A 12975-nucleotide genomic window follows, 5' to 3' on the forward strand; every position below is an offset into this window, starting at 1 on the left:
GTGAAAACACATGTGCGTAATACGGCACGCAGAAATTAGATACATACCTTAGTGAGCTCTTCGAAAAGTTGGTCCTGATCCGCGTTGCCGAAGCTGTACTTCTTAAGGTATGCCTGAAACATCAGTGTGACTCGAACGTGATGTCTACAGGGTGAAAAGAATCAAGGCGTTGCGTTTAAGTAGAGAAAGGAACAGTGCACTATGAAGAGGGGAAGTGTGTGATGAGGATCAAGGTATTTGGACAGCGCAGCACGCCTTCCTTGTTTCCTTGTCTGATCAGTGCAGTTTTCCTCCGCAATGAAGTGGCACAGCGCTTGAACTTGATACCACTTTCTCTATTTCCTTTCCAGAAAGCTGTGCGGTACATATTATAAAAGGCAATTACAAACAAAGAAAAACATCGAGCACTATAGAATACATGCCTTTTGACAATTTCCAATTTATCGGTCATTCAATGTTAAAAAAATTCGAAATTGAAGTTCATGAACAAATAACTAAAACAACATGACGAAGAAAGAAGCATTTGCCAATTTTCGACAATTCGGCAAGGTATAGATTATCTAGTGATAAAATATCGACGCTATTTGCCAAAATAAAACTGTCTTTTTTTTTTTTTCAAGTCAAGAATGTCACATACCGAAGAGGCTAAACTTCACGTTCTTGTGAGAGCGTTATGAGTACGTGAACCAAGACACAGGTCTTCAAATGCACTCAGGAAGCGAGTCTAACAATTCTTGATGAAAATATTGCGTAATAATAAATGTGCACAATCGCATGCACTAAAAATTCTAAATGCGCATAGACGTACGATCGTGTAACTTTTTGGGAAGCTTCGTGCAAAACGTGTTCCTCAAGGTAATCGTGCTTTCTCTGTTTTGTTTTTCTCCTTGTTTTCTTTTTCTCTTTTCTGTTTGCAGATGCATACATAGTTCATAGCAATAGCCTTCGAACTTATTGCGGCAGCATCTGTCCCAGCGCGAACAGGCAGGACAACTACTAGGCACATACGACAGACACCGGCGGCAGGTGAGTTGCGCTTGTGCAAGGCTCCCCCCCCCCCAACTTAGCTCTCACACGGTCAAGTGTACTATCTTCCATGCGCCATAACCATGCAACAGTGCTGAACGCTGATAAGCAGACTGGTCCACACTTAAAAGGTTAAACTGGCACCAGCGTAAAGGACGACGCTGCAGCTGTGCTCTTCATCACGTATTACCACTACCGATCTCAACACGAGCTCAAATAACAGTGGCCCCCATACCCAAAAACATGCACCCGGAATAAAATAAAGCAAGGCACAAAGCGCGCACACAACATATTAGAAATATGTATGAAAATAATCCCATGTACAACACAAGATACACGGACGCAGCCGCGTATCCGATCGTACACCCGAACGCCAGCGACGCACAAAAGAACATCAAGAGGTACGCAGTGGCAATCGTCGACAAGAAAGCCCAGCAGCAATTTACGGCATCCGTCAGGGCAGGTACGCCGGCAGATGCTGAAACTTTATCCGTGGCAATAGCCCTCGCTCACGCGGAACGCACTAGAAAGAGCGCCACCATAATCATAGACTCACAAGAAGCATGTCGCCTGCTTCTCAGGTGCCACGTGACCAAAACGAGTCTCTCAATACCCCCGACCAAATTCGCCTATCATTCCCGGATCGTATGGTGCCCAGGTCACACAGGGCTTGGGGGGAACGAACTGGCCGATTCGCTAGCTCGAGGGATTATTATTCGGGGCGACTCGACTGGTACGGTCCCGAGTAGCCACCGTAATAACCCCAATCCAACGAATTCCCGAGAGATTCTCGCTCGTCAGCGCACAACCAGAAAAATATACCTTCACCCTCACTCAAAACTCAGTGGAGAGGAAGCCGCCAGCTGGCAAAAAATTCACACAGGGGTATTCAACTACCTTAAATTACAAAATGCCATGTTACCCACTCGCTCCAGGCCCGACTGCCGTGCTGGGCCGGCATACTAACACTACCACACATTGCATGGGATTGTGAATCACACCCGTGTGAAAAACACACCACACGATGGCGCAATGGGAGGTACAGCTAACCAGCTCAGACTTGGCGGGTCAACAGTCCTTCATAACACAGGTCAAGCAGGCCGCCGAGGCAAATGGGGCCCTGGACTAAAGGGGCTCCAGCCATTGCACGAAAATCCTTTTAAGCAATAAAAGTTTCTCTCTCTCTCTCTGATCGCCTTAGTGTTAACTTCTATACAGAATGCTTTGCTTATCTGCTTACGTACCCTGAGGCCCTTGAGGAACACTGGAGGCGAGAGGAAGTATGACATCATTCGCACAATGGAAGGACCCTGCGTTGGAGAGACCGTCTCATTAAACCAGAATTGTCGCTATAGTCCAAGTGTCTTAAACACGTGGTTCGTGGGCAGCGTTCAGCGCATATGGAGCCCTTAGGACTATTCACATCACATCACAGTGGAAGATTTGAAGGTAGCATTTACCAAACGTACCTTTTTGTACCTCCTACAAGAGCTTTTCTTTGTGCGTGCGTGCGTGCGTGCGGGTGCGTGTGTGTGTGTATGTGTGCGTGTGCGAGCGTGCGTGCGTGCGTGCGTGTGCGTGTGCGTGTGTGTGTGTGTGTGTGTGTGTGTGTGTGTGTGTGTGTGTGTGTGTGTGTGTGTGTGTGTGTGTGTGTGTGTGTGTGTGTGTGTGTGTGTGTGTGTGTGTGTGTGTGTGTTTATGTGCTGTTTTTTTCTTTCAACTGCGTTTCAACCAGCAAGAAAGATAAACTATAGAAACAGGCTAGATTCGACTGATTACTTAGTACACAATGTAACCACGGCAGTGCGTAAGTTTTCCGTTTCACAAGTGAATTCTTAGAAAATTTCTTCACTTGAAACGCCGCACACGCTGCAAACGCTACGAAGTTGCAATGTGCGAAATTACTAATCTACGAAACTACCAATTTGTGAAAAATCCTGCAGTAACGTTACCAGAAAGAAATAAAGCTCGCACGACCACGGAGTGTTACCTTTGTGCATAGCACGACGCACTATTCAAAATAAGCCAAATTCTAAGTCTCTATAGCGGCCTAGTAATTTGATTACCCATTATTCGCATTGTGCGCACAGTTCGCGCTGCACGTTATTCATATAGTCTGCGCTCTAAACTAATAGTGGTGGCTGTTTTTAAAATACGCACATTGGAAGATGTAAAACTGGCACAGAGAATGCATATTAAGAATTGTGCGCCACCGAGCAGTGGGCGGCCGCCACGGCCGACTCGGGTTTCCTAACCGCCTGCAGGAAAGAATGGGCGCCAGTCTGACCTTGTTGTAGACGATTCGGTCGAACAGGCTGTCCAGTTCGGTCGAGAAGTTTCCGTCCACGGACAGAGGATGGCTCTCGGTGTTGTACTCCGCCTTCATGATGGGCATCATGTCGGTCACGGTGAACTGGTTCAGCTGCGTGGAGCGCAGCGCGGCAGAGCAACGCTTGAATTGTCGCACCGCGCTCGTGTGGATCGGAAGCTCGAGCCGTGCATTTCAACCGGCGGGGCGGGCTGAATATACAATGTAAAGCAGAAGGACCCACGACGCCTACAAAATGTCTTGGCATAATTTAGGCCTAAAGACGTTTCAGTTTCCATATGGAATTTGGTCTGTACTTATTGGTCTATACTTCTTGAAACTTTCTGGTTAGTGTCCGGTTGCTTCTTTGGGAATTAACCAGTTACATTCCCAAACAATCCATTCAACCGGCGGAAGTGCTGCGCGTCATATCCGCTGACCCACACGCTTCCAGAGCCTGGAATTCTAGGCACGCGGCGATAAATCAGCGTGCACTCATCTCGCGGCAATATAGTACGGGAATCGGCTTACTGTCGGCTGCTTGTTCAGTGCTTTTGTAATATATGTTACGATTGATCTCGGTTAGTTATTGTCTTTCAGAGCTGCGGTAACTCTAATAAATGTTAAGCTTCTAAGATACACTTTGTTCTAGCAAATTTACGAACGTAAAGTTCACTTGAATGCTGTGCATCCCGCCTATGCAGCTGCGCCTCACACCTCTCCCTTCTCACCGTTCGCGCCAAGGTCTTGAGGTGGCGCAGAGTCCCGGTATTTAGCATTTTATTGCAATAAAAGGAATAACGATGCGACAGAGCAGCAAGAAAACAGCAGACTTCAGCGATTCCTTCGGTTATGAACTCATTCACTGCGATGGCAGCGTTCTCCCACAGTGCAGAAGACCATCTGATTTTTGCTTGCCTGCGTTTTTTCCCAAATAATTGCGTTCACCCGCTACGGCGAGCTCAGCGAAGGCCTGGCAGGTTGGTTAGGGGGAATGAGTGCGGTCTTATAAAAATGTAAGAATTTAAAGTAAGAAATATATATAACAATATATATTGTAATTCTTTGGTAGTACAAAAATTGTATTGTACATTAGACTGGCTTTTCCTTATTTGCAAAATACGCAACTTTTTTGTATGACATAGTAATTTATTGTGAAATTTGAACTACGCACATGGCCAACCTTCAGCAATCTCAGGCAGGCTTTCCATGTCGAAGTAATTTAGGTTTATTTAGTTTAAATGTATACCTTTATTTGTTTGCAAGTGTCTGACATAATGCTTATGGTAATCCTTATTTTTATTGTTCTTATTGTCCGAGGCGCTTCATCATGTTACTATTCAAATATATTTGAATCAGTTTATCCAGGCATATTAAGGTTATTTTTGTTTATATTGTGTGAGAAAAGTGAGGTGGCGTTGTGGCCAGTGTAATAAGTTTCGAGAAACCGTGTGAAACAGTCCCATTTTTCTGCTTCCATCATTTAGTAGGACAGCGTTTTGACCAACAACACCATTCTCGTCGCATCCTCTATTGTGAGTATGTGTCATTTTCGAGGTTCATCATCACTGTAATGTACGCCTGCTCTGTGCTACCGACGCTGTTTTCGCGAGCATGACAAGGAAGAATTATACGCAACGCAGCGTCATCTTCTCCAGAGCAATTTCTATGCTATGCGCGTAATGTCGTCTTTGTCCACTACAGCATCGCTCGTTTTCGGCACCGAAATACGTGCACAGACGCCTCTTTTTTATCGGAGTCTGTGTGCAGCACAAAGCCTTGCAGTAATCGCCCAGAACTGCTGTTGCGCAATAATTCAGTGGTTATTGCACTCTACTCCCGAATGCACACTGTGTCCCTGACATGTGTTCCAATCCTAGTGGAGGTGGTTGCAGAAGGGCTTTATTTTTCTTTTCTTCACGATGCGGCAACGGCGAAGCTGGGGATGACAAGGTGGCCTGACGACCACAAAATTCGTCGTAGCATGTAGTCGATGACACAACTTCGTCATCAGCGTAACGGAATGTACGGGGAGGACGCGGCAAATTTAACCTCGAACACTTATCAGGATTCAAGGACGGTCGCGAAAAACGCAACTGCCTCGTTTTTAGCGGGGACTTGAAGTACTGTTTCCCGCTACCACAAGTAGTTACGCTTGCGACTGTAGGCGAATATTGAAACCGATGATCAAATTATTCAAGCTAATTGGCTCGTTGGCAATTAAAGTAAGCAACGCAGCTGCTACGAGAGACGCTGTAGTTAAGAGCTACGGAAAACTGATTTTGAACCGCGGTGGTTTAACGTGCCCTTTAAGCATGGTGCACGAGCGTCCTTGCGTTCCGTGCCAAGCGGAATGCAGCAGCCGCGGCTAGGAGTGGAGTCCGCGACATCGTACTCAGCAGCACGACGCCACTTGGCCATCGCGGCCCGTCGATGGCAAAGAGCAGAAGAACGAGAGAGAGAGAGAAAGTTGGCTTCCTTATTTCCCTACCCTGCCCCCCCCCCTTCCTTCGTTGCGAACACTGCTGTGTGATTCGCAACCAATTCGACACGCGGTAGGGTTAACCTTTGATCCGACTATTCAACGGCGAAAGGACGCGCACCGGATGCCATTGGCGCACAACAAGCTGTCATTTCCACGCCGTCACTCTCTACTCCCGGTCTGGCCGTACGGGGTAGAAGGAGTTGCACAGTAAGGCACCTTTCTCGGTGTTGCGCCTTGCGAAGGCACCACGCATAAGGTGACCTCAATAGCACTCACGATGTTCCACTCGGGGTGGACGGCGTCGACCCCCAGGTACTGCATGTAGGACGCGAAACCCTCGTTCAGCCACACGTCGTTCCACCATCGCATGGTCACCAAGTTGCCGAACCACTGCGACACACAAACGAAAGCCGCATGAGTACAAGGAACTGTGCGCCTCGCTTTCCCGAACATTCCGTAAATCTGACACACGCGCGGTAGCTGTACGCATGCAGACGAAATACTGCTCGGAGGAATCCGTCCGTCCGTCCGCCAGCCTGTATATGTGTCCCGGTAACCTATACGTTACTTCATCCACATGCTATCTGTTTATATTAAGTCAGAGTTTCGTTTGCGCACGTTATAGAGGCCTAAACTTGTTGAAAATATTTCCATTTAAACGTCGGAAACGCCATTAAATACCTTTTTGCCTGCCCCTTATACTGTTTTTTGTTCACGCATCCCACAAGAAGGGCTAAAGAGAGCGACTTGTAACTGGATAGTATCATAACAAATGACTGCCTAAATTAACATTTTGTTCTACCAAGCAAGATGGCACGTATACTATCTGTCTGAAATACTATATTGTGCAGTGGGAATTACTCCAGCTCGTTCTGCACCCCACAAATAACTACTCTCGCATCACTCTGTACACTTTCTGCCTTTGTTTGTTGTACTGCCAGGACTCAGTCACCGAGCAGGTAGCGCTTGAGCCGCGGCACGCTCTCTATTAGCCGACACATTTTCTAAACAAGTGGATTCGTCCGCGTTCGCTGCCCTATGCAATGCTGGCCTCTGTGAGCTCTATGAACCTCGCGTTCTTTTACAATAAAGCCTGGTCGGCTGTTTTCGACAAACCACTTCGTCCTTTTGAATTCAAAAGATTTCTTAACTTGGAAGGGCACCACAACCGCGGAGTACATAACTTTCGCGTACGAGAGGCCTTCGCGGATGCAAAGTGCGTTTAGTGCTCCGTGTAGATAAGTTTATTAATAGTGTGTTATTAATAGGATGTCAATAGTGGCTGCCGATATGACCGAAAAGAATGAGTTGACACAAAGCCCGTCAACTATGAATGCTTTCATTCCTATAAAATAGCTTGCCCGATGGTGTTGCGGCTGTTGCAGCTTCCTATAGGCGCTGCAAAAAAAAAAAAAAAAACTTGACAACAGTCTGGACAGCAAAAGACACGCGTCCGTTTACTAGTTTGCTTGAACTTGGTAGATGTAGGAGAAAACTTGCCCAATCCACGGCAGCGTTAGAATGCATGTTTCATGGGCCTTCGCCGTCAATTCCCACGGCCACGCACCATGGTTGCGCTATCCTTGCAGAGCGTGCCACGAGGTGGCTGGAGGATCCCGAGAATGCGCAACTACTCCTACGAGATGCACTTCCTCCGCTTGCTGTGTAGTTTTGCGGTGCTGCCAGTATGGAAAACTAGAGCTTATGGGGCACAGTTATTTTAACCTGTAGTTATTTACGTATCTATACTGAAGGTAAATACACTACATCAGCGCTACTGGAAATCAAGCATTACGTCCAAAGAATGCTTAAAATGAAGAAGACAAGTAGCCCCACTAGAGGCGGCGAATGAAAACGTTGGATCGTCCAGTGGAAAGCTGGTGCGCGCAAGAAGACACGTTCAACCGCGCCGAACAGACAATTGCAGACGCACCTGGTGTGCCAGTTCGTGCGAGATAACCGTGGCGATGACCACCTTGTGTGTGGCGGCATCCTTGGTGTCGCTGAAGAGTAGACTGTTCTTATGGAACGTGAGCAGTCCCCAATTTTCCATGGCGTCCACCAGGAACGACGGAAGCGCCGCCAGGTCTGCAACAGGTAATATGCAGGGAATCCTATCTACGCACTGTCTACGTACATTCTATATACGTACTTTCAAGGTGAAACATATGTTCATGCACTCAGAACAAAAATGACAATAACACAAATGTCATTTTTGGGTTGTTCTCGTCTATCACCTCCTCTTTGTCTGTCTCCATAATTTTCTGTTCACTCAACAAGTGATCAGTTCTGCGCGTGCGTGTAAAACGGTACACCACCAAAGGCGATCAATAATACAAATTTGTGCTCGTGCCTTTGTAATATCTCCTTCATCCTGTGATTAATATTTCACTCTGATCACACTCCAAATGGTCCGTCAGTCTAACATTGCCCCGACATGTTCGTGCAGCATCCCCCTCGGACGTATTCCGATGTTGAAAAACTTAGACCTTAGACGGCCTTCTCCTCCTCTTCAGCTGTTCTTTTATACCGTCATCCCTCCTGTAATATGTAATTTTCTATAGTTTCTTACCCGCCGTCCTTGCTTAATGGCTTTGGTGTTGTGCTGCTAAGCACGAGGTCGCGGGACCGAATCCCGGCCATGGCGGCCGCATTTTGATGTGGAGGAAATGCAAAAGAAAATCGTGTTAAAGAGCCTCAGGTGGTCAACATTAATCAGATGTCCCCCACTACGGTGTGCCTCATAATCAGATCGTGGCTTGGCACGTAAAACCTCATAATTTATTTATGTTCTCGCTCGTTTACTGTGTTATAGTATTGACGTGCAACTCATTTTAGTTCCTAGCGCTCCCATCCAAGACAAAAGCCATGAAGCTGTGAATTATTAGGATTCCTTGTCATCTGCAAAAAAAATTAATGTAGTTCTGCGCTCACGCACATATGCTTAGTATTTTTGCTGTCAGTGTTGCACTTAACTTGATTTTTGTGTGTACCACCAATTTAATAAGAAGAGAGATGGGGTTACAAGGGGCATTAAACTTGTTCTTTTTCAGGGAGTGATGACTGAAATGGAACAGCCAAAGAGAACAAGAAAGTATCTTAATCTTGTCCCTGCATCGCTGGAGGGTATTGGCTTGAAAGAAATTTCAGTCGGCATTCGAAAAGCCGGTGACTTTCACATACGTTCACATCTTTCTTTGTCATGTATCATCCCGACCAGACGGGCTTCCGTCGAAGTCTCAATTACTTTCAAAAAGCTAATTCGTGAATGACGGCTCTGGTGCATGCATACTCTTACCTGTGTGGTAGCAATTATGTCCCCTGCACAAGTGGTGTCTGCCAGAATGTATTTTTAAACGGTGCTCGTTATGTCATAAGATGCCTTGTTTACACAGAGATCGGCACAAAGCCTGGCGGAGCATGAGGCAACGAACCGTAGTAAAAGTAGTACTTGGGATGAACGCCGACAATTAAGATTTCCTGTAAGCTAAAGTGCAGTAGGAAACTGCTAATCAAAAGGGATCATGTAATGCCAACGTTCATAAATAACGGTCACCGTTATATTTGAGTCAAGTTACTACAACACTGTTGCGCAAGAGAGAGCAATCTACATGAAACTGGACAATATACATCCATCCAGTCCGTCCAAGTCACCTTTTAATGCGATATAGCTGTCATTGAGAGGAAGTCGCGAGGCAAAGAGTTCACTCACTTTGGTCAGGGTGACCTTCTATCAGCACGAACGAGCTCGACCAGTTCAGTGGCGATAGGTCAATTACCAGACAAAGTACACGTGCTATGCTGAATTTCTGTTTCAAAACTACACGGAATCATTTTCCTTTCATTTCACTTATTTACCCTAAGGGCTCAGAATAGGGCATTACATAAGGGGGGGGGGGGGGGGTTAACAACAACAAGAAACTTCAAAGGGGGTTATAGGCATGAAGATCAAAACACAAAATAAAGAGCATAACTATTTTCAGCATTAAGAAGATACAGTGCATCTAGTAGTAGCATGGCGTAATGATTATATAATGCAATAACAGAAGATCGAACTACAATACTATTTAGAATAACGCAACAAATACATGACAATGGTCAAAGGTAGTAGGGCACTCAAGAACGATAACATGGTAGTTTAGAAAAGATCAGCTCGGATGGCAGGCTTGCTCACTAAGGTAGTTTACTAAAGCCGGTAGGAAAACAGATAATACTTAATGTTGGCAATGAATGTCGGAAGGGCGTTCCACTAATTCATTGATAACACTAAAGGTGAGTTTAATTTTTTTTTAGTCCGCACGAAGGGTGGGTATACATTGAGTTCGTGGTCAATACGGGCGGAGATGTGGACTGCTTGATGAATGAATTTGCGAGAAAAGGCACTGTCACACTAACAGACACTGTGAAAAAAGGATAATCGTGAATATTTTCTGCGTATTACAGGAGGTAAAATGCCAAGAGTTCTTTTTATGGATGACACACTGTGATAACGAGAATATGATGACGAGATGAATCTAGTGGCTTTACTTTGAATTGATTTCAGCATGTCAGTAAGGTAAGCTTGATGTGGATGCCATATGTTAGAAGCGTACTCTAATGATGGTTTAATTGCCGAATGAAATGCCTGAAGTTTGTTGTCGGAATTAGCATTGCTTAAGCGACATTTTAGAACGGCAAGCTTTCTAAAAGCTTTGCTAGTGATTAGTTCTATATGATCATTCCATTTTAATTACAAGTGAACAGAAATCCGAAGTATTCAATCGACGAAACTGTTTCAACAGCAGAATTGTTAATTAGGTACTCGTTAGGCAGGAAGTTGAGACTGGGACCAAATTTAACGTGTTTAGTTTTCTCGATGTTCATTTTCATCTGCCATTTGCTGCACCATTCTGAAAGAGTCGTTAAAGGGACACTAAAGAGAAAAATAATTTCTTCTGCATCAGTAAATCACCTTTCTAAGACACCAAAAACAGCACTCTTACCACGATAAGACGCTTGGTAAGACAGAAAAAGCTCACAAACGAAAGAAGACTGGCGATGCCTCCTTCAAGTTCCCGCACCTGGTCACTGTGACGTCATGGATTTCGATGGCATCTTCTAGGGCCTACTGATTATATATAGCGGTACAGATTGACTACACTGTGTTCTAAAGGAACCAAATATTCAACAAGGCAAGTTTCGCGAACCTTTACTCAGCTAACGCGGCCCGAATGCGAAAACATACTTTAGAATCCCTGACGTCACATTAACGTACCAGCGTCGGGGTTTCGGCGTGAAATCCAAGTGCTGATGCTTCAACCTTCATTTTCTCATCTAATAATCAAACTATTAGTTTAAAATGACTGCCTACAGGGTTCTCAAACAATACTTTGTTAGTCTAAACTGATTTATTGTTTCGCTTTAGTATCCCTTTAAGTTGGATTGCAGGGCTATAGTGTCGTTCTGGTTTGCTTATTTCTTTATATGTTACACAGTCATCAGCAAAAACACGTATGGAAGACTGAATGCTAGTCGATATATCGTTTATATAGATTAAAAATAACACTGGTCCAAAAACTTATCCTTGCGGGACTTCAGACTTGCCATGTATGTGGTGAGATACGTAGTGATCGATTTTAACGCTCTGAATTCTGTTGGTTAGAAAGCCCTTAATGTAGATAAATGTTTAGTCATCTAGCTGTAGGCTACGTAGTTTTGTTAGTAGACGTTGGTGAGGGACGCGATCGAATGTTTTAGAAAGGTCAATAAAAATTTCATCGATGAAAAATGACCCATTGATTGAGTTGTGTAAATCGGCTTCTAGCACAAACCACTGGGTGTTACAGGATCGGTTTTACTAAAAGCCGTGTTGGTTTTCAAAAAGTAATTTATTCGATTCAATGTGAGACATTATTTTACTGCATATGATATGCTCAAGTAGTTTGCAGCAAATAAATGCAAGAGAAATGGGACGGTATTTGTTAGCGAAGTGTTTGTTCGCATGGAAGTGCTTGCGCGTGTTACGCCTGTTTCTATTATCGAGATAGGTGGAAACTTGTGCGGCATTGCTTGCACTTGAGGCATCGGAGATTGTAGCGGCAGCTCGTCTGAGAAGACCGAAGCGAAGTGCTGATTGAAATGTTCAGCAGTTTCTTCTATCGACTGTAGGTCACCATTTCCACATTTGAGTTGTGCGCTCGAAAATTTTCTCTCGGGTTTAATACCCGCCAAAATTTTCCACGGTCGGTGATCATAAGATTAGGCAATGTACTGTTGAAGTACTTGTTTTTAGCTTCATTGATTGAGGTCTCTGTAAAATCTGACAGCTTTTTGTAGTTTTCCCAGTCTATATCGGTATTTGATGTCGAAGCTTTTCTAAAAGCCCGTTTTTTCTTGTTAACAGTTCTCTTGACATCACGTGCGAAACCGGGATCGTCTGATTTGGACGAGATAATTAATTTAGGCACGCAGCAATCTTCAATTCTTTTTAATATTGTCCCTATATATATAAAGACCAGTTGTGGTTGGCTTGCGAAATGGTGCAAGAATTAGGCCTCAAAAGCCGTGAACATGCTGTTCATTTTGGCAATATCTACACGAGTGTAGTCAAGTATTGTTTTCATTTCCTTTGTTTTCTTTGGTCGCGGTACCTCTATAGTGCAGTGAACGGCCCCATGGTCACTTATTTCTTCAAGAACAAGAGCGCTTCCTTATTCGGGATGGTTCGTAAATATCAAGTCTAGAATATTTTCGCCTCGTGTAGGGTTTTTTACCATTTTGGGAACGGTTATGAAGGTGTACAGTATGCAGAAAATGAAGGTATTTTCGGCGATTATTGTTACGTAGAACAGAAGGAGTCAACCAGTCTGTCACTGGATAATTAAGATCACCGGCCAAAACGAGTGTGGCATTCGAGAACTTAATTATGTGTGACCTGTTCGATAGCATCGCTGAAAAGAAGCACAAAATCGGGCTGGCCATCGGGAGGTCGCGAACCAATAGCACAAAGCACGTGACAGTGACGCGTAGCAATCCAAATAATTTCAAGCGGCGTGTGAACAGGTATAAAAGATGGCTCAAATTCCATTTAACAGCAATTATTACGCCACCTACCCACCGACACTTTTCGGTCTCTGCGAAAAACAACAAATGACTTCGGCAACGACAGTTCATTGTC

At 44.8% G+C, this 12975-nt stretch overlaps 1 protein-coding gene across 1 annotated transcript in view; it reads right to left on the reverse strand.

Annotated features, from left to right (window-relative positions):
* LOC142586390 (aminopeptidase N-like) overlaps positions 1–12975 on the reverse strand; it is a 69350-nt gene that overhangs the window by 29386 nt on the left and 26989 nt on the right. The window contains exons 8-12 of the mRNA XM_075697638.1: positions 7753–7948; positions 6096–6209; positions 3314–3448; positions 2271–2336; positions 48–113 (exon numbers count right to left, since the gene is read on the reverse strand). Coding sequence (XP_075553753.1) covers positions 48–113; positions 2271–2336; positions 3314–3448; positions 6096–6209; positions 7753–7948 — 577 coding nt within the window. The remainder of the gene's footprint in view (positions 1–47; positions 114–2270; positions 2337–3313; positions 3449–6095; positions 6210–7752; positions 7949–12975) is intronic.

The sequence above is a fragment of the Dermacentor variabilis genome, chromosome 6 (genome assembly GCF_050947875.1).
Source record: "Dermacentor variabilis isolate Ectoservices chromosome 6, ASM5094787v1, whole genome shotgun sequence".
Lineage (NCBI taxonomy): Eukaryota > Metazoa > Arthropoda > Arachnida > Ixodida > Ixodidae > Dermacentor > Dermacentor variabilis.